Below are 25,200 nucleotides of genomic sequence, written 5' to 3' on the forward strand. Positions count from 1 at the left end.
AATTAAATGAATACATTGATCAATTTATTATAGTTATTTTAGTAGAACAACTAATAACAAGTTATATTAGTAGACAGGATGGTGATGAGTCATTTATTTTTCATTCATTGAAAGAGAGAGAAATGCCTGTTTGAAAAGGCAAATTTATTGGGGACAAAACTGACAAAGATTTAACAATACAAAACTACATACTAAACTGAAGCACAGTTCCACAAGCCAGTAAATTACAGGACTGAATGAAGTGTAGGGTAAGAAACGGTGACAGAAAATAAAGAATTAGGGCCTTTAACAGGAAGCAAAGGCAGAGGTGTGGCTTTTCCACTAAGCCTGGATTTGGTTACAAGGCTTTCTTTTGACTTTTGCAGTAAAGAGGAGAAAAGTGAACATTCAGTTTTTTCCTCCAATCATGGCCAAAAACAATAGGGTTTCTTAAAGCTCAACTTTCCTTAGATCTCTTTGAATTTATCAACCTCACACAAAACAAGTACACACAAGAGCCAATGCTTTTATACACATCCCTAAGCAGTATTTACAGAACAAAACATGAAAATAAAAGACAGTATTACAAGTTACCTATCCCCCTCCCAGGCCAATGGATCTATTGATTAGCAACACACAGAATTCAGCAATCAACAAGATAAACTAACACAAAAATTACTAATCCCACTTCCTCCAACTACTTCCACATCAAAATGTATTTTCTAAAAATGTATGAGCCAGAGGCTCTCTGAATAAAACTAATCCTTCAAACGCAGATGTAGTTAAACCTTGAGTCCAGAATGTCAAAAGCCATACATTCAGAATGCTCTGTTCTTTTCTCTCCGGGCTTCTGGGACTCTCTTTGAGAATTCTGCTTTACATATACGACTGATCTAATTGGTTCATTTATTAAATTCAGGTTCAGCACTCTCATCTCTCACTTTCTCATTGGTGCTTTCAATTCATTTCTTCAGAACAGGAGATTCAATGCATTTGGAAACACATTCAAAACTTCAGGCAGAAGTAAATCACTCATAAACCAGACTGTGTGAGGCTTATGAGCTACTGTACGTAAAAAGTATGCTGATCGAAACATGTCACGAGTATTTTCCAAAATTAAAAGTCAGGTAAGGCACTTTAAATGGTGAAAAAGGGCTTGTAAACCACTTTGGAATTAAAAAAAAAAAAAAAAAGCTCTTCTAGATTTGACCACAGTGCATGTGCTAGACGAATAAAACTCCAAATTTGAACAACTCAGGGCACATTTTCACAATGCACAACGCTCATTAAAACAGTTAAAACAATTTGGCAAACTTCAAACGAAAAAAAATTCTCAATTTAATTCATCAAACGTTTTCGTTTGATAATAACCGCCACCTCGGTGACTAATATCGACACTGCTCCAACTCTGAAGTCGCAGCCAGTTTTCACTTGCAGATGTGGGGTGGGGTGGACGTGGAGCGGATCGTTTCAGTGTACTCCACTAGAGAAAGTTAGGATGACTTGAGCAGGTTGCTCATCACTGCAATTAGAGGAAAACAAGAAAACAACGGTCAGGATTTGCACCCTGGAAGAAAGTCGATTAAAACACTGTGAGGGATGACTCACTTCCCCATTCTATGCAGACACAGGTAGAGCGCATGCAAACGATTTGCCTGAGAACAATGGGTAGAGGTTTGAGGAAGTTGGAGGTGGGCCTACCTTGCGGATCAGCCTGGGTACCGCTCTCCTTGTTGGCACTCTCAGGATCCCCTGGGGGAGAGGGGGAGGAAGAGGGACGTTTAGGAACACTTTCAAGACTAAACTGCCACATCTCCTAGAAGTACCTCATACCAGTCCACAGTCAGCAGCGGGAAGACACAAAGGGGCTTATCTTTCACATGAAAACCATGTCCGTAAAACTCTACTCACCCCCCTGAACTTTGAAACACAGCTTCTTCTTCTGGTAGGCGAAGTAACTGCCCACGGCACCGACGATGGCTGCCCCCACCGCGGACACAATGCCAGCAATCTGACCCGCCCCGGCCTCTGCAATGAAAAGGAAAAGCTGTGTTAAAGCAATGATTCCTTAAAAAAAAAACCATCCAGCCCCCAACACCAGCAGCCAACAATTTTCCATGAGGGCCTGCAGTTTTCAAGTTTCATTTAAACAAAGCAAATATTACGGGTCATCCACAAGGTGGCACTATACATCCATATTTTATTGAACCACAGCATTCCCTTTAAGAACCTATGAAAACCAAAGTAAAATATTTACAATATAATATACTTCTAACGAAGGTAATTTGATACTTTATATGTTTTTGAATCACAAATCATATTTAAAAAAATTAGTAAATCACACTAAATTCTGCTTAGAAAGACACATGAAGAACGCTATCATTTCCATTCACACTTTTGAAAGTGCTGGAAAGTAACAAGCATGTTTATTACAGTGGAGAGTGCATTTAAGAAAAGGTATAGCCTCTATGCAGGCCATGTGTGTTAACAACACTCACTACTTATTCACCAACGCCCACAGCATGTTTGAGGTTTTCAAGTGCTGGAATGAGGTGTGGAGGTACATGCATGTGTCCATAAACTCTAGGCCTGTTGGGTGTATGTAGACCCAGCAGGTCAGCCCGCCCTGTATGCCCAGCAGGTAGCACACAGCCCCCTACAGCGGCAAAGGCCATGTAAGCACAGCCAAGGAAACGCTGCTTTCAGTGAGGGAAAACACTTCATTTTATGATCCCTACATGAAAGAAAAAGCCTTGCGCCTTAAAAAAAAAAACAGACAAATCTTGTGAAAGAAACCCCTGCTGTAGATTAAAGTGTAGGGATTGGTTATTTCTCAAAATCTTTTTTTTTTTTTTTTTGACCGACAATACAGTGAAGGACATCCTGTGTTCTAATCAAGGTCAAGTGCTTTTAAAAAACAGTGCAGTACAAAAAGCACAAACATGGATTCCAGGGAAACGCCCCTGACAGTGAGTTAGCATGAGAGTATGCGGGCAATGCTGGGCCTGTCATACCGGACAGGCAAATGCCTGGCTGTGTTGTGCCCCAGAGCAGGATATGTATTAAAACCGCCCAGGGTGAAATGTTGGGCTTGAGTGTGAAAAAATTCTTCAGAGATGCGTGGCAAATTTCCTCTGGGAGTAGGAATAATAGCTTGTGATGAAGTGTTCTTAGCCTTCAGGGCGTTGCAGAGTTCTCATGCATTTAGGAGTCCCCCTTAGCTCTTCCACTGTAAAAAAAAACAGGCTAAGACTAGCCAGCAGATGAGCAGGCTGCACGAGCGCAAAAACTTTTGGAAGCGATGTTTCTGAGCTGAACGATGATGCAGAGATGCTGACCGTGTTCTGCACTGACTGGCGGTGTTCTGCACCCCGGTCTGCGAATGGCATCAGCTGTAGTAAATTCAGCTCTCATTACTGTGACACCAGGAGACACAACTCCATGCCATGGTTAAAATGCAAAGGTGATACCCCAGAGCGATGAACACATCGCAGGCAAAAGTTTCCTAATCAGGGCCAGCTATTGGTCCCTTCTCCAAGCCCGCTAACGCCTGTCACACTTTAAAGATTGTCCTGGACACCCTCCAAGACACTCAATCTTAACGCGTCTGTGCTATTGATGCCAACGGCTGCTCTCGTGCCAATACTCTTATGCAGTCTGAACCAGCCCCCCTTTTCCCCCGCTTCACCACCACTGAGAGTAAGCTTTGCTTTCGGGTCTAGCTGGGTTTACGTCTTTAAGCCATCCATGACTGCAAAGTACACTGCTGTGAAATACTCATATCTCAGGAGTCCAGTGTGGGGTATTTAATCAAACTATTGTGGAGTAAATGGCTGGAAAAATGGCCAAGTAACAGTTGAACACAAAGAGAATGAATCTTGCACACAAATTCATTTCAAGAATGCTTATATTTAAGCCCACACTTCATTCCTTAGCGTACAGAGCTTGGAATGTGAAACCTTATTCATTTCACACTTCTTCAATACAATAAGGCTTGCTCCTTTCATGATGATGCCCTACATGCACGTATGGTGAGAAAGAAGTTTTAATTCTGTACGAGAAGCCCCTTTTGAATGTATAGCAGATGAGCTCTATAGTTAAAATGTAAAAATGCTGATATTATGTTTGAGCATTGTTAGTACAATTTTATGAGCTTCATTCTTTTTATCACGGTCACGCTGATTTACCGGTGACATGCAAATTGAAAGCAAAATGCCAGAGAAGCTATGAGTTTTGCCAAAAGCCATCGACCACGAATGGACAGCTCATAAGAGATAACAAGATATACTTATATTTCTATATTGGCAACAGCAATCACCATGCCATGAGTCTGTTTTTTGGGGGCAGGCAGCAAACTTTCAGGTTTGAATCACCACCTTTGTTTGTAGATCCACCTGCACTGAGATGATGTGATTCATTACAAAACTATGGGCTACATGTCAAAATGAATGTGGTTCATTGCTTTTGCTAGGCTTATGGCCAGGGCACAAAGACTGGGGGATTTTCAAACATGGTTTGGAAATTAGAAAAGGTCATAGAGTAAAAGTGTATGGGAGTCAATGATAGATAAGAGATTTTAAAAGGTTTCATGGAGGAAAAGTACATTTTGGGGAATAAATCCAAAGGCATCAGACAAATCTACTTACAGACATAATGTAAAGACTTGCCACAAAGCTATCTGGCATGCAACTGGTGCACCACAATGCAGGTGGGTCTCTTCCATGCCACACCCTTGTGTCTAGCATAACTGACTGTTGGGGTTTTGACGTGGTGCATCTAAATACTGCTCCCAGCATGGGAGTGAGAGAGTGTGGGGGAGAGGGCACAACCCATTGGAATCTGTCTTCCCAAAACATTAGTGTCTTTCCAAAAACATAATAAAGATCTTTTATATTTAAAAAAAAACCATGACAGTGCCAGGTTGGTGTAAATAGGCGTATTCAATAGACCTTTTTTGGCAATCAGTGGCCCTCCATTTAAAATGTACACCCTTGTGTATACGTGTAGTGCACTGCATTGTTTATACCTTTATTTACTCATAATAAGAAATGAAAAATTTGGCATTGCTTTATAACCTTGTATAGACAGAAGGAAATTAAAAGAAATTTCACATACACCAACATTTTGACATTTAGCCAACTCCTGTCCAGACTAACTTGCAACTTCATTAGTTAGGCAAAAAGCAGTAATGATATTGAGGTTAGGCAAAAAGCAGCAGATTTAAAAAAATTAATTCATTAAAAAAATTATTATTACACATAACTTATCTTCCTTTCCAATACTGTCTGTACAGATTGTTTTTCCCTCCCCAGTTTTGGGATCTCCACCAACCTCCCACACCCCTCCCCTAAAGGATTTCTTTCTACGGAAGCGTTCACTGTAGCTTAGTCAAATCAGCAGGGCATTGTTCAGTCCAAGTGCAGTGATCATTTCTGTCCCTTCCGATATCTATTTGCTTTCTTATTTTGTATCCGTGAACTATTATCTTTGATTTTAAGTTTGATAGTACGCTAAATGTAGCCTACTTTGAGACTTGAAGTTTGGTAAAGTTTATTAACAGGCTCTTGCAGTTTATTGCTGAAAAATATGATAAAAATCAGATCGAAGTTGGATGAGCAAGCATCTAACTTTTCCTGAGCATGGCAGTAGGTGAAATCAACCCCTGAAGCCTGGACCGCCTCGTTCATATATGCACTTAAATTTGTAGGAACAGGCGAGAGAAAAAAAAAAACATTCCACCTCCTCCCCTTAGCTCTCCCTCCAAAGCCCCACCCTCCAAACACATGCACGTGCACTGCCTGTCATCTGAGCACCCATGTGAAGGAAATTTAACCAAATATGAGCACAAGTGTTCTAGAAAACTTGCATATTGCACCTTTAAGCAGGTAGTTCAACCCACATTTCCCCTATGTTCCCAAGGGGAAGACATTTCCATCAACCTTTTTAGCTGTAGGTCAGCCATACACATGACCACCTGGGGGCTTTTCCAGAGTGATATAGCCTGAGCTGACAAAATGCTGGCAAAACCCTGATGCTGTAGTATGCAGAATACAGCCATCATCATTTACAGTAATCACTTTTGTTGAGGTTTCTGAAGTATAGAACCGAAGGCACGTGTATTAAACCTGGCCTACATGTTCTACACTAGACACCCCTCAGCCAGCCCTCAAAAAAGGAACTAGTAAATGTGACCACATTGTGCCTTTTTTTTAGTCTGTTTGATCTCATCCTAAAAAATCAGGAAGTCACACTAAAAAGCTTGTTACAAAAGAGAAAAAAAAATTACCCAGTTCAGCACAAGATGGAAGGCATGAGGCCTCAATAACCAGCACACAGGCGGTTAGATCTTTCATCAAAGAGCAATAAAGGTATGCTATGTTAAGAATGCATGGAAGGTAGAGCTGACTGTAACAACAGACCTGAAACAGGAAAAGCAAAGAAACTCTTGGTATGAAACCCTCTTTCTCTCTACACAGTTGGTTCAAAATTGCAGTTAATGGGTAACACAAGACAGTGTTACATTCAACTCCAAATTAACAAAATATTTCACAGGAATGCAGCTTGGAGCATAAGAAAAAACTATTTTGTCTAACTACCATGTGCATTGTCCTAAATTTTATAACCAAATTAAGCATTCGTTATGGTTTTTCCATTTTGTACTTAAAATATACCTTCCAGAAAAAATGTAAAAAGCTTCCATGTTATTTTCAGGTATTTTCTCTGAAATGCTTCTACTGTGAAGTTGCAACCAGTAAACAAGCACAGCCGTATTTGTTTTGGTGTTAGTGGAAGTGGAAGGAAAATAGTGGAAGGAAGTTTTTTTTTTTTTTCATAAGTGATTTGTAGACAGCTCTGCTATGTATACAATTTGCCAACTTGTATGCACGCAAGCATATCCTTTCAGATGACAGCAGTTCAAAATGCATAAAATATTTTTTGTGGAGGTGGTGCCATGCTAACCTAAATATCATTGCTCACATAAAAATGTAAAGCATTTTCTGCAAACCCTGTGGTTGTACTCATGCTGAGGAATTGTACACTTGACCCACTCAAGGGCTAAATTAGAGTCTGCAACGGTAGGTTCCTGACATCTCTGTGAAAAGGGAAAAACCCATGCAAACTACAAGTATATTCATTGACCCCTCCGGGTTATTTTAACCGACTCCCTCTCCTTTCTCACGCTATCTCGGTTAGTAGACACGTGCAGGATGACATCCAATTATGTCTGCAAACAACGTGTGCTTACTTACAACATGTTTTCTGATACTCATAGAGACAAAGGGGGAAGAAAGATGTGGAATGAAAAGAAGCATGCACACCTCTCTGCAGAAACAAGTGCATTCTCTCAAACAGACAGCTGTCACATCCTGGAGCACAAAATGCATTCTTTAAGCAAATATGAAGTCATTTTGCATTGTTAGTGTACAGTTGACTGAGGAATTATTCTCACAGTAACTGCACATATGCAGCATTCATTTTAGTACGTGTTTCAGAATATGGTACATGCTTAACTAACGTTGAACAGTTGCCTGCTTCGAAGAAACCATGGCATAAATATGCACCTCTGCTTCTTAAAAGAAATTATACATTGTCCTGAATTTGAGGAACATATAGTTAGGCCACCTCCATGAAACTATGCCCACTATACACTGAAAACAACTGTGGCCTTGTTTCTCCCAAAGTACATAGGGAATTCATGCATAGTCAAGCTCACTTCTCAGATCGTGCAGTTAAATTTGATGTTTTTTTTTACCTCTAAATGATCATTTTAACAATGTCAATTTCAGTCGTTTGTTTTTAGTTGGCTGTTGGAAATAACGTACGGGGAAACGCGTTACTCCTTTTAAATTTTTCAGTTCTGATATGTCCATACAGGGCTTTGAAAGTTTGTCATCAACTTTGCTTTTCCAGTAAAAACAAACGAATCTAAGTGACACAGGAAGAAGACATCTACTTTCATATATGTTTCAAAATTTGTCATATCAATGTTTCAAAATTTGTCATGCTATCACTATCTACCCTTCACTCATTTGGTGGTGAGATCACAACTGCTGTAGCCAAAGGATTAAAGATCAGTTAGACTCTGGTATACTGTACTTTGTAATGTGCCAACAATAGGAGTGGTGACTTTGCTTCCTGTCACAAAGCTTATGGGTGACAGAGTTTGAGCTTCCCCCTACCCTTTGTGTCTCTAAAAATTCAGCTGAAAAAAAATAAGTTTCTAAGAATCACAAAGGAAATGCCAACCTGGGGTTGAGAGTTGTAGTGTGAAGATACTGGGTGACAGAAAAAAATGCTAATGTATGCAAAATACCAACTAAACAAATCCAACTGCAGTGTGCTTTGGGTGTGCTATTATGTATTTGTTTAGTGCCAAAATGTATGTATTAATCTATTCCAAAAATAGTCCACCCCAATTTGGAATTGGCAATTGTTTACCATGGTGCACACACATACGGAGCACTGCATCTTAAGTGTGTGTACTGGCACCAATGTTTTAATCTGTGAGCCAGTGACTGCTTGACATTCTACAACTGGAACTGTACTGCAATAGACTTATAGTTGACTGGAGAGACCCATCTCTAACTGATGAGTCATCGGCATGCCGTTGTGCAGTACTCATGTACGAGCAATCCAAGGAATGGCTGGCTGACTTTAACCTGCCCTGTTCCCAGTGGGACAAGGCCAATTACACCCCACCTGAAATCGTGAGTGCCAAAATCATTTTGCCAAAAGTTGAGTCATTTCTTACTCAACATCATATGGTCAGTTTCACAACCATCAAAAAAACATAAACCATTGTTTATGAAAAAATACATACACACATTTCAGACCTTCCAGTGACTGACACACTTACATACATAGTATGTACTGAAAACTATTTAAAATAATTTGTCAAAGTCAATGGTACATCACAATGTGATCATGTTGAACAAGGACCTCTGAGCAGTTACCAGAACTTCGCAGAGACAAGAGACTAAAACATCAATCAGACAACAAAGAGAAGTTATATAATCAGAAAAATGAATGTAATCATTAATTACCTTGAGGTTCATCTGCCGCTTCCCCTGAAAACGGAAACACAGATAAAGCAACAAATACAAAACAGCCAGTGCAGGCTTGCCCAGACTGAAAGAATATTTGGTTATTTTAACATAGAAACACTGGTATACATCACTTCCAACAATTATGAGTCTGTTCCAAATTGGAAACCATTGCAAAGGACTTGAGATTCATTAACATCATAGTGCAAATTTGTCATGCCAAACATTTCAGGCTAACTTGTGGCATGACAGAAAGCCATTCAGAAAAAAACGGAAATAAGTGAAAGTGCAGTAAATACCATTGGCGCCAGGTGCAGGGTCGGCAGCGCGTGCTAGAACCAAAACCAAGCCAGACAAAAGAGTTTCACTCAAAAAAAAAAAACATTCACATCCACAGTCACCATGCTTGCTCATGCCTGGCATTTTCCATCACAAATTCACATGCCAACACTCTGTAAAGGTGAATGCAACAGGATTTCTTTTGGGGAAAACTCTGCATGTTTGTTTTGAAAATGTTATCCCTGAAAAAGCCAGAACGCAAATGACTGGAGCTTCGCTTTGAAGACTGTTAGATCTTGTATAGGCATGATTGATTAATGGTAACTTCAGTTTTCATATCGGAAAATTTTCAGATTTGTTAGATCTTTTCTGAGATATGCACTGAGTAGAAATGGAATTGACTGTCTTGTTTGTGATGTCAATTACACTAGTAGCCACATATTTCCAAATATCACCCCCAAAATAAAAATAAAAAAACCTTTAAACCTTAGTTTCCTAACTCTGGAATTTTAAGCTGCTGTAATTTCACTTAAAAAACTTTCTGAGAAATTATTAATGAAAACCAAAAATCGATTTAATTGGCCTTAATCCACTGTCCTTGTGTTTTTGTGTGAAGATGAATGAACACTTTAGGCTGTACCGTATGCTAACAAAAGTCATAAAATTTTAACAATCCCAGCCAGCTAATGACTGCAGTTACATTTACTGCCTGGCAGCTCAAGTGATTGGCTTTATTAGAGAAGGGGAGAACGCCTTAATGTTAGTAAATGATAAAGTAAAACTACACCACACTCCTACCTTTGCCACCATCAGGTTTGTGGTCATTATCGTTGTTACCATGATCAAGCAAGTCTGAGTCCCCAAAGGAACCGCCGGCTTTCAGGGAACATGCACAGAAAAACTTCAAAACATGTAATCGACACAACAAACATGGCAAAAGCTAAGGCTGTCACAGGAAAACAGCAACAAAACAGCAACAAGCTTCAGACTGTAACTCATACAACAACAATTTATCACTTCTATGGCTGAACAGTACCAAGCATTACTTCATCTCACCATTTCCTTCATCCGTGGGTGTGTCAACTGCTGGTTTATCTGGGACCGGTTTTGGTTCTGGTTCTGGTTTTGGGGGGAGTGACAACACAGACCATGAAGATGTAATGATAAACTGTGGGTAGCCAGGTAGCTAATAATGCTAATGCAATAAGCTAACTGTAGCATATTTAGCAGGACTTCAGAATAGACCTGAGGTTTCAACCACTAGGCAGCAGAACTGCATTAGAATTAGAACAGGAACTCCTAATCAGTGAAATTATATTTCAACTGTGTTGTACCCATGTCATCATACAAGATTGGCCCTGGTAGACTAAGCCCCTGCAGTCTGCCTGAATGAAGTGTGCTCCTTCAGAGCGATGGCTAGCGGTGGACAGGGAATAAAAAGAAGCAGGGGCTGGTAGAACATGCTTCAGAGGAACGCACATGCTCTCCTAAATCAAGAGGGGACATTGCTACAATGAGACAGGCTTGGTAGCTCAATTAGACATTTAAAACTGGGCAAAAAGAAAAAGGATACGTATAGATACTAATACTACTACTATAATAATAGTAGACTTGTAGGAAAATGGGGCTCCACTCAAACATGTGGAACATGTCTCACCCCTACAGTCCTCCCTTGAGTTTTTAAACTATAGTTCTCGGTACCTTCTATTTCCTTCAAATAACAATTAGTTATTAAAATCCACAGTCTTAAATCCACAACGTGTCATGTCTCAGGTACATAGACAAAAAGTCCTGCTTAACTAGTAAGAAAGGAAGTTTGGGGGGAGTTAAAGAACAGTTACTCTTCAGGAAATAAAATATTGAAAACCTGACCTGAATTTAGTCTAGGACTAGGCTTAATCTGCATTTCCAAAACCGGCTCGTATGTTCATAAATTGTTTTTTTGAGGTTAGTGTAAGTACTTGCTCTCTAATTTCAACATCAATGCTTAAAATGTTATTTCATAATTTCTCATGAAATTTCCTCTGGAAACAGAAATTGATAGTGGTGTGGCTTGAATTTGAACAGTTGCAGGGTGGTTTACAGAAGAGTGCCCCTTATCAGACCCTCAAAAGGACAACAGACATTACTGTACCAATAAGGATTCATCAGGGTGTATTAAAGAGACAGTGCTCCATTGCAAACTACCCTCCTGGATCAGCGTTATGCAAAGCTTAGGTTCTCCATAATACAGCGTAGTCATGTTTGACATTGTTGTAAAGCCAATGTCTTGGGGAACAAGTTAGTGTCTCAGCTACTCAGGTTAATCCACAGATTTAACACATAGATTCAATACAGAAGAACATAAGATCCAACCCAAAGCTCAGAGCCTCAAGTTCAGAACCCCCAGAGAGAGTGGGCCATTACCTGGGCCAAGGGCGTCGCCAAGATCAAGGTCATCTGGGGAAAACAATCACAACACCAGTACATACAATGCCACAGTGCAGTGATCCTTATGGTTCATATTTAAATGGGGACAAAGGAATTTCAGTTGGCTGTTTTCATCCTTAATTCTTTTACCTCCAGCAGGTTTCTCAGGTGCCTTTGGTGCTTCAGTTGGTTTTTCGGGTTCTGCCGTTGGTTCTGAAGAATGACAGCATTATTATTCTACAATACCTCATTATATATATATAGCTGGAGCTTATCCCAGTGTGCATTGGGCTAGAGACAGGAATATATCCAGAACAGGCTAATTTATCGCTATATATATATATATATATATGGTTCCCCAGTATATATACCGTATATATAAACACTGAGCAACAATAAACAAAATAATTTAAAAAATAACCAATCTTTTCAGAATTATTAGAATTTCAATGTGAGGAACAGGCAATTAATTGCAGGCTGTCTAAGTGCAGTAGCTAATATTTAATCTAAATCTGAAAGTAAATGAAATAAGAGCCGGTCAAGTAGTTCTAGTTTGCATCAAAAGCACAAGTAATGACAAAATGTAATGTGCTGCACTTGCACAAATGTTGACAATTTTGCAGGCTGCCAAAGATTTGAGATTTCAATGAGAACATCAGGTATGTATTTATCTGTATATAACTATGTGTGTGTTTTTATATATGACATATGTGATGTTATGTGTTAAAATTGTGGTGTTTTATTGTGAAGGACTTTGCAACCCTGGTTTTGAAAATAGCAATATAAATAAAAATGACTAACTTATTTTTATGTAATCAATTACAACTATTGTCAATCGCATGGAAACCTATTCTGGAATTAACGCATACATGCAGGTTATTCACATTCATAATAAAGCATATAAGCATATACCTGGCTTAGCGGCTTCAGCAAGGTCTAGGTCATCTGAAATCAATGCAGGTCATTAGGGTGTGGATGAAGAAGGCTTGCATGCATGTCAGTCAAAGCTTCACAGAGCCTACCAGCTGTATGACTTTTGGAACATTAGTAGGCTTTCAAATGGCCAAGCATAAGGCATCTCTCAAAAAGTCACAACTATCCCCCTTTAAAAGTCCATGTATCTGGATTAATTTGCAGATCAAACTTTGATGTGGATTGTACAACATTCAATAAGTAAAATATGCAGATACTTGGTATGTCGATAAATAAGTAAGGTAAGGTAAACTAAGGTAAGCCCCTTATTTCCAGGGAAGGAAAATCTTAACAGTACAACATACAATTACATTCTAGACAATTCTGTGCTTCTGATAATGACAATGCCCCCAGGCACGCAGCGAGGTTCATATAGAAATGATTTTGTCAAGAACAGTGTGGAAGAACTTGACTGGCCAGCACAGAGTCCTGACCTCAACCCCACCCAACACCTTTGGGATCAGTTGGAAAGAAAACTGCGAGCCAGGCCTAATCGTCCAATCAGTGCCCCACCTCACTAATGCTCTTCTGGCTGAATGAAAGAAAATACCTGCAGCAATGCTTCAACATCTAGCATAAAGCCTTCCTACAAGAGTGTTGGTTGTTTAAGCAGCAAAGGGTGGACTAACTCCATTAATGTCCATAATTTTGGATGAGATGCTGGAGGTCAGGTGTGTCCATATACGTTTAGCTATGTAGTGTATATATGTACATACAAATAAACATACATATACACACACGGTTGTTTCAACATAGTTTCACTACTTGAAAGGAAAAGGTTGTGGCTCAAACTTTACACTTTTGTGGCTCTCTGTCATGATGTTTACTTGTGTAACCTGTCAACAGCTTTCTATACTTACACATAGCAAAACTATATTTTTGGCAAACATTCTAAATATGAAAGTGGACATGATAATGTAAAAAAAATGTTTTGTAAGCTTAGTTCAGGACAGGTGAAAATCTTCCCACAACATCTCAGAAGAATCCCTTCTAACACAGATGCAAAGGGGTTCTGGGACATTCCAAATGGAGATGCCTCTTAGAAATGGGTTCCCAAAAGGAATTTGGAATGTTAGTTATCACAGTGGTGTGGTCTGTAGTCTGTGCTTACCAAAAAAGTATAACATTGAGTTTTGCAACATAAAGTCAATATTACAAAATATAAAATACATATACACAATCTGAGTGTACACTCTTTCTGCAGTATAACATTACACATAAAATGACATGCTAAGACATGTTCATGTACAGACCAGTCCATTTTTACCCCAGTCCAGGAATAAACTGGACAGACATTACATTCAGCACTGCCATCTGCTAAGACGTATGGACTCTGATGCTCAATGCCAGTGACTCTTTTTCACACTAAAAGGTCCCACGGGACTTCAGAAGGGTTATTGGAGAAGAGGAGAAGATCTCTCTGACAACTGGTAGCCTGAAGGCTCCGGGCCTGTCCCTGGGACAAACTAATTTAGTGGTAACCCGAGGAACCCTGGCCGATTGAAACCCCACCCACCCCTGGCAGGCTGAGGCCAATTGTGTCCTGCAGACTCCCGTTTACAGTTGACTGGTAAAACAGACCAGCCTCTGCTCATGGTCAGAGCCAAACCTGCACTTACGGACTTCAGTGATTGAGCCACTCTATAGGATCCGATAGGGAAGCCCCACTTCTTCATTTAACTACTGAAACAAACCTGCTGCTCCAGTGGGTTCCTTGGTTTCCTCGGGTGCTGGAACTGCTGGATTCTCAGGAACTGCTGCCGGTGTTGCAGCAGGGGCTGAGAAAGAAATAAGCATAATCCATTAATTAACGGAAGCTCAGTCAACAACTGGTTTACAGAATCCCACAATCACAGGCACTGGCAAATTACAGAAACATGACACAGTATATCATTCTCATATATAGTGGCAGATTCTTCCAGTAAATATTATTCCATGGACAGTCTGTATATTTCCCACCACCTTAAATGACAAATCAATAAAAGCTGCTAATTGAGCAAATTGTGTCATTTTATTTTTCCAAAAATACACCAGCACATTTGTAAAATATAAATATAATAAACACAAATGAACATTATTAAAATATAACACATTAACAAAATTATGGAATCAATTATTGAAGCATTTAACCAACATGGCCACTGCACTGTGTTACAAGAACTCTGTTATGGTTGTGCTTGTGCTGCCCCTGGAAATGTAATCTTTCATGAAAAAAAGCTTCTTTTTTTAAGTTTGAGTCCTGGCCAGATTCCCACAAAACAGTTTGTCTATATCCGGCCACCTAATCACCCCCTAAATAAGGGAATCCTTAGCATTCCCTCCCCACATTGATTCTCCTGGTCATCACTGCAAAACTTAACTGAGATCTTAGTTGATCCTCCTAGTTATAGAAAGTTTTTTTTAATTATTATTATAAAAAGCATAGTTATACTGTACTGAATGATTTGCAAGCAGAGCTCTTATCAATCAGAGAGTACCATGATTATGGCGATAAATGTATTTTATAAATGACTAGAACACTGAAAGAACACAGCAAATTATGTAAAAGGAATGAACAAGCCTAACATGAAAATGAAGAAATATAATTGGATCTGTAATTATTTAATGTCCTAGAAATACTGGTGTTCATAAATCAGTATCCTGGTATTTCTGTACCGCTTACCAAATACATAATAATACAGATTTAGTATACGTTCTTTACATTCCATGTCTGACAAGCTAACATTTAATGTCCAACTGTTCACACCATTAACATATATAGCAGAAAATGACCTTTCTGAAACATGCAAACATGCAGAGAGACCAGCAGGACATAGCCTCAACTTACCAGCTTCTTCTTCACCTACAGCATCAGTGAGATCCAAATCTGTGCAGAAAATAAATGGCGTTTAGAGTGTTGCATTTCATTCAGAAATTCAAAGAGTGCACGCCACTGAACAGATCCACTTTTGCATGGAAGTTCCCATGACAGCCAAACCATCAGCACAACTGCTAGTTTTATAAATAGCAACATGAAATTAGACACCCCTCCTGCTCTACAACCCAGATGCACAGACATTTACTAATGATGAAGCCACACATGCAAGTCAATAGTAGTTGAGCGAGCATTATAGATATTTCATAATCTGCCATGTATCCGTTTGACTGGGTTTCCCCTGGACTGTGACTCTCAAATAATGAGCTGCAGTGAAGAGTATGATACTTTTCTAGAAAGAACCATAGGGTCTTATAGGTTCCACTGAGGTGCAGTGAAGCACCTCACAGTCTGGAGCCGAACCCTGACCAAGGCCCAGACTCCTGCTGGGCACTGCGTACCTGACCATAGCCTTCACCATGGGCTTCCAGTTGGCAGATATTTATGCATGTGAAAATATTTTTGGCATCAAAATTATTGGCCACTTTTACATTTTGTATAAAATCATGCACTGTGCCCATTGCCTCTAGGCAATGCCTTGTGTTTTCAGCTGGGACCTCCTTTTAAAATTATGTAATGTCAAACTGAATGCTGAATAGGGAACTAGTTTTCATGACTCATGATAGGAGGTGTGGCTGGATTTGAATGACGTCAACATTTGCAAGGTTTTTTTCTACTGATAAGCAAGCTCCTTTATGTGACAGCACCTTCGGGAGTATTCATTTTCCCGTGGCCACCATCACAAACATATTTTTCTGATTGTGCTACCTCACAAGTCATTCTGATGTATCCATGTATACACCCTTTTTTAAATTGCTCACCCCAGCTTTTCATCCAAAATATTGAACTCCAACTCCTGCTGTTTTTCAAAAAGGAGGAATTGTGGACTACTCATTTAGTGAATAGTAATAAACTATTATTACAGTGTCCAGCAGAGAATACACACAGTATTTTACAGACTCTGACTGGCCATGGTTTAAGTCTACAGCACATCAACTTCATGTACAATTTGGTTCAAGAACATAGTAATACCTGAAGAAATGAATATTCTAAACTGAGACTATTTGAATAACTGTTGGTACAGAGGTGCTAGGGGTGTGGGTGGTAGTTCACAAAAATGGGAATCTTGAAAGCATAAATTGTAATCTCAGATTTAAGACTGTCAGCCAGTTTAAATTAAAACAGGAACAGTCAGCTACTTTGTGTCTCGACATGCTGTAGTTTTACACTTCATTATAGCACTCAAAAGGGCAAATCTCTATCTCATTTTAAAACACCCATATGTTAACCTCTATCCATACATTTACAGTGAAACCTATAGTCACCATTAGACAGTGAAGTTCAAAATGGAGGAAACCCAAAGTGGAGTGATCCTCATGCCTCGGTGCTGTCTGCCAGAACAGCTACTGTGCTCTGCACACTCACAGCAGAAACCCGAGACTGCTCTGTGAACAATACGCAGCACACCTCTGCCCTCAGGCTATGGTATTAAAGAGTACACCGAAAAATACCAGGCAAACTGGTATCCCCTGATCATATGGAATATGAGCTCTGTAACTGGGTCCTTGTGAACTGCAGGGTTTCATTGGTTTTATTTTTCAGTTCATGGTCAAATCTATTCCTTATTTTGGATGCATTTGTATTCATATGTTACATTACTAAAACATGAAATATTTTTCCATTTAAATTTCCATATTTAGTTAAATGCTAAAGTGTTGAGACAGTGAACGTTTTTGTTGTTTTGGCTCTGTACACCAGCACACTGGATTTAAAATAAAACAATCCATGTAAAGTGTGGATTGTCAGCTTTGAGGGTGTTTACATCCATATTGGTTGCTCCATGTAAGAATTACCGCCCTTTTTATGGTCCCCCATTTTAGAGGGAGCAGTAATGGGCAGTAATGGGACAAATAGCTTCTATTTTAACAATCTTCAGTTCCTGTTCCAGATAAGACTGAAGACAAAAAGCCATCAAAATAAACAGGAACTGAAGACGACTGCAGTAGAGACCTAGCAGAGCATCACCAGGGAGGCATCTGGTGATGTTTATGGGTCACAGATTTCAGGCAGTCATTGAAAGCAATGGTTTTGCAACCAAGTACTCAATGCGACGACTTTAAGATTGTTAATATGTCCTATTACATTTGGTCCCTTAAAATGCTGGGATTATGTAGAAAAGGGGTTGTAATTCCTACGTAGATCAGCAGATGTGCATGTAAAATACCCTCAAATTAAGGCTTTGAGGTCTGGACTGGACTTTAACCTCATATATCTTCGCAAATCCAATGTGCTGGAGTACAGCCGAAAAAACAAAAATCATTCTGCAGTCCAAATACTGCCGAACCACACTGTATATGCGATTTGTCCCTCATTTCTGAAGATGACCGTCGTCTTTATTATCCTGGGGTGTTGGTCCTCAGGTGACTAAAAAGCTGTACACATTTTCTTTCTCATCCTGTTCTGTTTTTGCATGGTGGCTTTTGTAGCTGTTGACCCCCTTCGAAATAGCACTTTCCCAGGCTGAACAATCTTGAGCAAGTGACTCCCATGAAGCATTTGGTGTCTATTTGGACACTTTTAAGGGAGGCCTACAGAGTGTCTTTGAAGTACTTCTTCTGAGCGCCTTGGTGTTTTGCTCCAGTCTGTGGCTCACCATAGAAAATGCACTTGGCTAGGCACTCATCAGATATTCTACAGTCATGGTCTGCCCTTCTGAGTTGTGTTTGCCTTAGCATTGTGTAGATGTTTAGCATGTTTGAGCACTCAAGGACCTCCGTGTCAGGCACTCTGTCATGCCAGTGGATTTTCAGGAACTTGCAAAGACAATTGAGATGGAACTGATCGAGTTTCTTCGCATGCTTCTGATGGACAGTTCATGTCTCACTGGCATATAAAGAACGATGAGGACCATGGCGCGGTAGACTTTTATCTTGGTTTCAATGCTGACTCCCATCCATTTCTAAACTGGTGAATGGAGTCTTCCAAAACATAGACTTATATGTGTATGTGTGTGTGTGTTTGGTGAGCTCCATAATGTTCAGGACAAAGACCTGTTTTATCTTGATTTTGCTCTGTACTCCACAATAATAGATTTACATTCAATTCACACGTGGGTAAAGTGCAGATTCTCAGATTTTATTAAAGGGTATTTTTACATGTTTTGTTTTCATCATGTAGAAATCACAGCATCTTCACACACAGTCCCCCCATTTCAGGGCACCATAATATTTGGGACAAAGGAGTTTGTGATTAGTCAGATGTCTTCAACTGCTTCCTTAGTGCTGGTATAAGAGAGCTTTCAGTATCTAGTCTTGATTCTAGGCTTTTTATCTGTCATTTGCATTTGTAAATGAGGAGTAACGTTGTGCCAATGAAAGTCAAAGTCATTATGAGAAAAACCAGAGACATAGGCCAAACTTTTGGCTTACCAAAATCAACTGTTGGGAACATCAGCAAGAAGAGAGAGAGAGCACTGGGTGAGCACAGTAATCACAAAGGGCCTGGTAGGCCAAGTAAGACCTCCACAGTTGAAGACCAAAGAATTCTCACCATAATGAAGAAAAAACCCCAAACGTCTGTTTGACAGATCAGAAACACTCTTCAGGAGGCAGAGGTAGAAGTGTCAGTGATTAGTGTCTGCAGAACACGTCATGAACGAAACTACAGAGGAGACACTACAAGATGCAAACCACTAGTTAGCAATAAAAACAGGATGGCCAGGTTACACTTTACTAAGAAGCACCTACCAGAGTTCTAAAAAAGGTGTTGTAGACAGATGAGACCAATATTCACTTGAATCAGAGTGATGGTAAGAGTAAAGGGTGGAGGCCAAAAGGAACTGTCCAAGATCCAAATCACCCCCTCATCTGTGAAACAGGGTGGCGGGGGTGTTATGGTTTGGGCATAAATGGCTACTACACGTATTGCCTTAAATGTCTTCATTGATGATGCAACTGCTTATAGAAGCAGCATAATTCATTTAGATGTGTACAGAACCATCTTATCTGCTCAAGTTCAAGCAAATACCTCAAGCATATAACACACACACACACACACACTTCCCTTCACCACCTTCTCCAGTGCTGACCATGTCATTGTGAAAACAACCAGCAAACATATTTATTTATTGATTCATTGTCTAATCATGTATGACACAATCTTCAACAAACCCTGTATGTCATGGAGTGACTATGGGCAGTCTGACAACACATTTGAATGAAGAAATGCTCATAGTTGAGAAATTAAACACTGTCTTTTAATTTTTTTTTGTCTGTTTTTTTTTAACCGACATTCATTTTTTACAGATATCTGCATGAATTCATTTTTTATCCATCACAAAACTGTTTCTCTCAGGCAAAATTACACTGTATGTGTTGGGGAACTCATACAGTGAAGAAAGCCAGGGACAGTGGACCTACAGGGTCGTTAAGCTTTTGCTGCAGAAACAATGAAGTGAGTATGAAGATCCTGGCTCAAAACAGGAAAAGGAAAGGAAGTTTTAGCAGTTCTTTTATTTAAAAATAAATAAAGAAATTACCTCTATATAACCATATTTTCCCCTCTGAGATCTTTATCACAGGGAAATTACATTCAAGATCTCAGCAAGGTCTTGTTAAATAATAGAGTCAAAAGTACAATAAACAACCCATCTCAATTTATTCAACTTAATAAATTTGGTCAAAATAGAAGGTATAGACAGGTAAACTGACCATGACTGTTGTCGCTGAAAAAGAACCACCCTGGTTTGGACCAGCTGTGAATTGCTAGCAATTTATGTCATGTGATAATAGGTTTGTCAGTATACCAACAAGCATTGTTTCGATTCTGTTCCTGAGCGACCAAAAACAAAGAGTGCATTATCCAGTTCGAAACAAAAATACCTGTTCAGTTTTTCTCATCTCCACGTGTCCCAGCAGGAATGGTTGTTTTCGACATTTTGGCCCCTAACACTGTCCCCTTCAAGAAAGCCCTCCAAAAGCCATACTTTTTTCCACAAAAAGGCCTAAGCCTCTGGCATAGTCTTCCTGTCCATAATCTACAGCATTCACCAAATATCGTGCATGTGCCAGCAGTAAGAAAACCAAGTTAGACAAGTATCTATTTATTATGAAAAATTCCAGCAGTATGTGTTCTTAACGCTTGCAGTGGTCACTGATACGCATGACTATTCAGTCACACCTCTTGCCCTTTGAATAAGATGTGTGACCACTTCTTTTGTGAGTGAATTCACCATTGAAAACTACAAGCCCTCTAATTAAAGTCTTTGGCAAACCCAGCTACATACATTCATTTCAACTAAAAGTAATGTGATTTGTTTTACAATGTGACAGTATATTTTTTTTAAGATATGCGTACTGTGGTAGGGTTAGAAGTCATGCGGTCCTTGTATCTGGATTCTGTCAAAACAGAATTCACACAAACTAACAGTAAGTACACTAACAACAGCCCATAAGGTTCCCTATGGACTGTTAATTATTGAGCCATTTTTTTTTTCCTTCTTCTTTTTCTTAAACTGCTCACATGTAAAGCCATTCCAGAAAAATGGACTTTGTTCCAGATGAATGTCTCAGTGGTGCCCATCATAAATAAAAACTTCTAATGGTTAATATCTTTGGGCAGCTTTTTGAAAGGAGGCTCATCGTGCATCCATGTTGTAAAGGCAATTTATCCACGTGAAAGTGGGTCGCATGCCTGTGGTTGACTCTGCCCAGCCCAGGAACTCCATTACAGGAAGCCGAAAGAGAGACAGTCACGACAAGGGGAGTCAATGTAGAACATTATGTTCTCCTCAAACGTTACTATGCAGATATGTTCAGGTTTAAACTGCTATTCGTTGGCTATGAGCTGAACTGGAAGTGGTCCTTGTTTTACCACAGAAAATGGTATCGGTTTGCAAAGAAGCACCAACGTGCTCTATGAAGCAAATGTGGCAAACGACCACCTACTTGTCTACAGTATGATTTTAGAGTGGAAAAGTACACGACTCGTCACCTGCATGTTGCACCCTTTGGCATTTTAAATTTAGTGGCTGATTTGTCAGCAGCATATTTTGTTATGCCTTTTCCCTTGAGCAAGAGATAGATATATTACTATTCAAATAAATATGTATGTATGTGTGTGTGTATATATATATATATTATTATTATTATTATATATATATATTATTATTATTATTATATTTCATGAATATTCATTGGAACACTTTTTTAGCACATAAACTCTTCCTCAGAGCTAAGCAGGCAAGATCAGACAGCAGCGGAGTGTGTTGCTATGGTGAAGAGATCCCTGTTTAGTTAGGAGTATGATAAACATCCTCACAAACCTGTCGTGTCCTCACAATAACTGTTGTTCCCATCGGTTTTCATGGACATAAGGTTTGGTCTCATCTCATGACTATGCATTGCCTTCCCAGAGAGACACAGCACGAGTTTAATTTTTAGTAATGCATATTAGTCATCCGTTTGAAATGGAGAGCAAAAAAGGTAATATTCCTTAATAATACCTTAAAAAGTAACAACACTACCAGTTCCATAGTAGTTTAGCTCAGTTTTAAATTCACATCCTTTCTATTCATTTTTAAAAGAATTAGGCATTATGGATTATCTTTTGTATGTCAAGAAATTGAAATAATGTAATTAAGCCAAGTGGCAGTACTGAACTGTAGCTATTATTAAACCAGGAGTCTCAGAAAACACAACTTAGATTACATTAATGACAACTACTTCCACAATGTAGCTGGGACATATGGACACAGTAGGCTGCCAGGCTTGTAGAAACGTGCAGTTGCTTGGAGCCCACGCCCAAAATAGAAAGTTGCAATGACTATAGCAAATCACCACATAAGACTTCCTTATAACAGATTGTGCCATATTTAATAGGTTGTTACTTTCAAAAAGTAATTATTCTGACACATACTTAGATGGAAATACTCCTAGTGAAAGTGGTTAAATCATTTAAATTGTGATTTGATTCAAGTAATTTCCATTCGTGTTACATTGCATTGCTTCATTATGCATTACTTTATTCACTTTAAGTGAATTTCCCGCGTAAGGCTCTCACTCTTTCAATGGTGAGATACGTGGAAAATGCACTTAGTGTACGGCCTTAAGAAAGCACCTGTGTTCAGAATGCCACAGCTTACATTTTGCATTCAGGCTATATACCTTTCCCAAGTGTACAGCAGCAGGGCCCCACCAAAGGTTTGAGCTTTCTCTAATCATTACACCATGCATCATGGTAATACAGAAATGATATTAATTCAAATAAAAGTATGCCCCTCAGAAACACCTATTTTTTTTCGGAAACGACTACTGCCGATATCAAAATGTGTGGTTTGCTCAACAGAAACAGTAGTGGTTTAGTTCTTCATTCAGCGTTTCCTGAGACACTGCAGACTCTGATTATCAACTCTGCCACAGAACAGGTTTTATACATGTTGCAAACTGTCCAGTTTGTGGGAAATGGCTGTGTTAGACGAGTGGTTTCCCTTTCAGACTACAGAACCCGAGTAAACAAACCAATTTTGGGTTAAGCGAGAGTCACTATGTACACATAAAGCCCCTATCTCTGTTCCCACTTTATCTTTATGAACCTGATGCCCTTCAGACTAAAATTGTACTTTCCCAGTAAATTTGTTCTCCCATTGTAAATGTAGTAATTGCTTCAGAGCGTGCAAACTAACACAAAACTAAATGTGAAATATTTCGCTGTTGAAGACGCGTCTTCTTCCCGCAGTTTTGTTGGTAGTCTGTGGTGATTTTTGCAGATGTTAAACCCCCCCACTTTTGCCCGCAGTAACTTATCCTGTCGTGTCGTCTTCTAACGTAGGCTTATAGGAAATGAGAGAGAAGAGGGTGGGCATTACGTCAACACAACTACATGAGAGGAGCACACCTAGGAGCCATTCGGCGTATGATTCCAAATCGATGTAAATAAGCCTCCTCAACACAGGCACGCGCAGTCACACGACGGGGCAAAAGGCAGAGCAGTTTCTGCGGCTCCGGAGTCCAGACCACAGCCACACTCTCACGCCGGCGTGAGTCACAGACATCAGTGCTTGCATAACTCCGATGTGTTCCCCCTTAAGGGTGGAGCCAGCACCGGGGCCTGGAACGAGTTAACTGTAATTGCCCCCAGCCTTTCGTGTCTCATTCTTTCCAGTCAACTTTCGGCCACTGGAAATGTTGCCTTACTTCAGGCTCAAAACAAGATTTAACCGAGGCGGACTGCACAAGCGTAAAGTCTATTCTCTGCACGCGTTCACTGCCACCATAATTGGGAACAAACATGCACCCACAGAGCTGATGTAGTTTACCGTTATCCGAGAGGTAGCCATACTCCGGGTCAAATTAATAATCCGGGCAAAAACGCTACAAACAATTTTCGTGCCACCAAATCCTCCCCAAGATCATTATCGGTCACGGGAACACGAGTCAGCCCATACGGTAGGTTACACACGCTCAAAACATATGCACATATTACACAAGCAATTGCAAACATTTTTAAATGTTTTCACAATATATGGTTTTGATTGAAATCCTAAAATTGCGTTTGTGTTGCCTTTTATGTTCCTGGTCTTTGTGTCACGATCACTCCTAGTTATTCAAAATAACTAAATGAGAACTTTGGCCACTGTTCCATTTTATGAGCCCCCCACAATTTATTGGTATTGAACATTGAGATCCCTTTATGCTGCCAAAAGAATTTAATTTAAATGAGCATATTAGTAAAAGCAGGGGTTAATGCTGTTTTCTCGTCTTTCTATAACTTGCTTCCCAAGAAGGTTATTTGTGACATGAAAGTTGGCCGCGATGAAAATAACCCAGGAATTTAGAACGAGCGGGTCAACTGTAAATAGAAGACGGGGTCAAAACTGGCGTTTAACATAGGGTGGCAGTAGCACCCAGAAACCCCGGTGTCATTTGTGTTTTCTCCCAGTTTCTTCATGGTTAGCTGAATTTCTTCCAAATAAGTACATGGTCGACAACATTCCAACAAACTTAGATTGCGTCATTTTGTAAGATACTATATCAAATATTATTTAATTTTGGTGGTCAATTAGTTATGCCAATTACATATAAGTAAAGAAAATGAGACATTAGATTCTAATCAAACAGCTTACCTTGCGCATTCGGTCCAATTGCTAGGCTTGCGAGCAAGAAAATCCACAAGTATGACATCATTGCGGTAGACTATAAGAAGTAAAGCACTAAGGAGATGATTATTTCTGGTCCAACGGATTTGGATATCTATCAAAACAGATAAAAGTGTTTAGAAATCCTTGTCAGTGAGGCACGCTGTCGACACTTTCATGCAAACTTTTCTTTAAACAAAGAAAATGTATACTTACATGGGTGTGCCTGTGCCTACTCCACAGCACCGCCCAAAATTATGATTGACTCAGTGTTGAACGAATCGCACTTTAGCTACGCAATTTTCAGGTCGGACACAAGCACCTATTGGTTACAAGGGTTGAAAGGTATTGTAGGTGTGCCCACGACGTGATAATATAACCAATAACTGTTACAGTGCATGCATTTTCAAAAACGAATAGTTAAAGGAGGAAATAAACGAATTTTAAAAGTAAAACTGCAACGATGATAC

At 39.6% G+C, this 25,200-nt stretch overlaps 1 protein-coding gene across 4 annotated transcripts; it reads right to left on the reverse strand.

Moving 5' to 3' along the window:
• Positions 1 to 125: 125 nt before the first annotated feature.
• On the reverse strand, positions 126 to 25,089 carry cd99 (CD99 molecule). Of its 4 annotated transcripts, XM_064311182.1 has the most exons (14): positions 24,947 to 25,089; positions 24,719 to 24,845; positions 15,511 to 15,549; positions 14,378 to 14,461; positions 12,624 to 12,656; positions 11,862 to 11,924; positions 11,709 to 11,741; positions 10,359 to 10,421; positions 10,101 to 10,178; positions 9,323 to 9,355; positions 9,024 to 9,047; positions 1,891 to 2,007; positions 1,681 to 1,731; positions 126 to 1,501 (listed from the first exon to the last, which is right to left on the reverse strand). In XM_064311182.1, the coding sequence occupies exons 2-14, from the start codon at positions 24,777 to 24,779 to the stop codon at positions 1,473 to 1,475; spliced, it is 708 nt and encodes a 235-aa protein (XP_064167252.1). In that variant the 5' UTR covers positions 24,780 to 24,845; positions 24,947 to 25,089; the 3' UTR covers positions 126 to 1,472. The 4 variants fall into 4 exon arrangements, with proteins under 4 accessions (XP_064167252.1, XP_064167255.1, XP_064167254.1 ...); XM_064311185.1 differs by lacking the exons at positions 12,624 to 12,656; positions 24,947 to 25,089 and having other exon boundaries at positions 24,719 to 24,935; XM_064311184.1 differs by lacking the exons at positions 9,323 to 9,355; positions 24,947 to 25,089 and having other exon boundaries at positions 24,719 to 24,934.
• Between the last annotated feature and the right edge of the window lie 111 nt (positions 25,090 to 25,200).

Source organism: Anguilla rostrata, chromosome 15 (assembly GCF_018555375.3).
Source record: "Anguilla rostrata isolate EN2019 chromosome 15, ASM1855537v3, whole genome shotgun sequence".
NCBI lineage: Eukaryota > Metazoa > Chordata > Actinopteri > Anguilliformes > Anguillidae > Anguilla > Anguilla rostrata.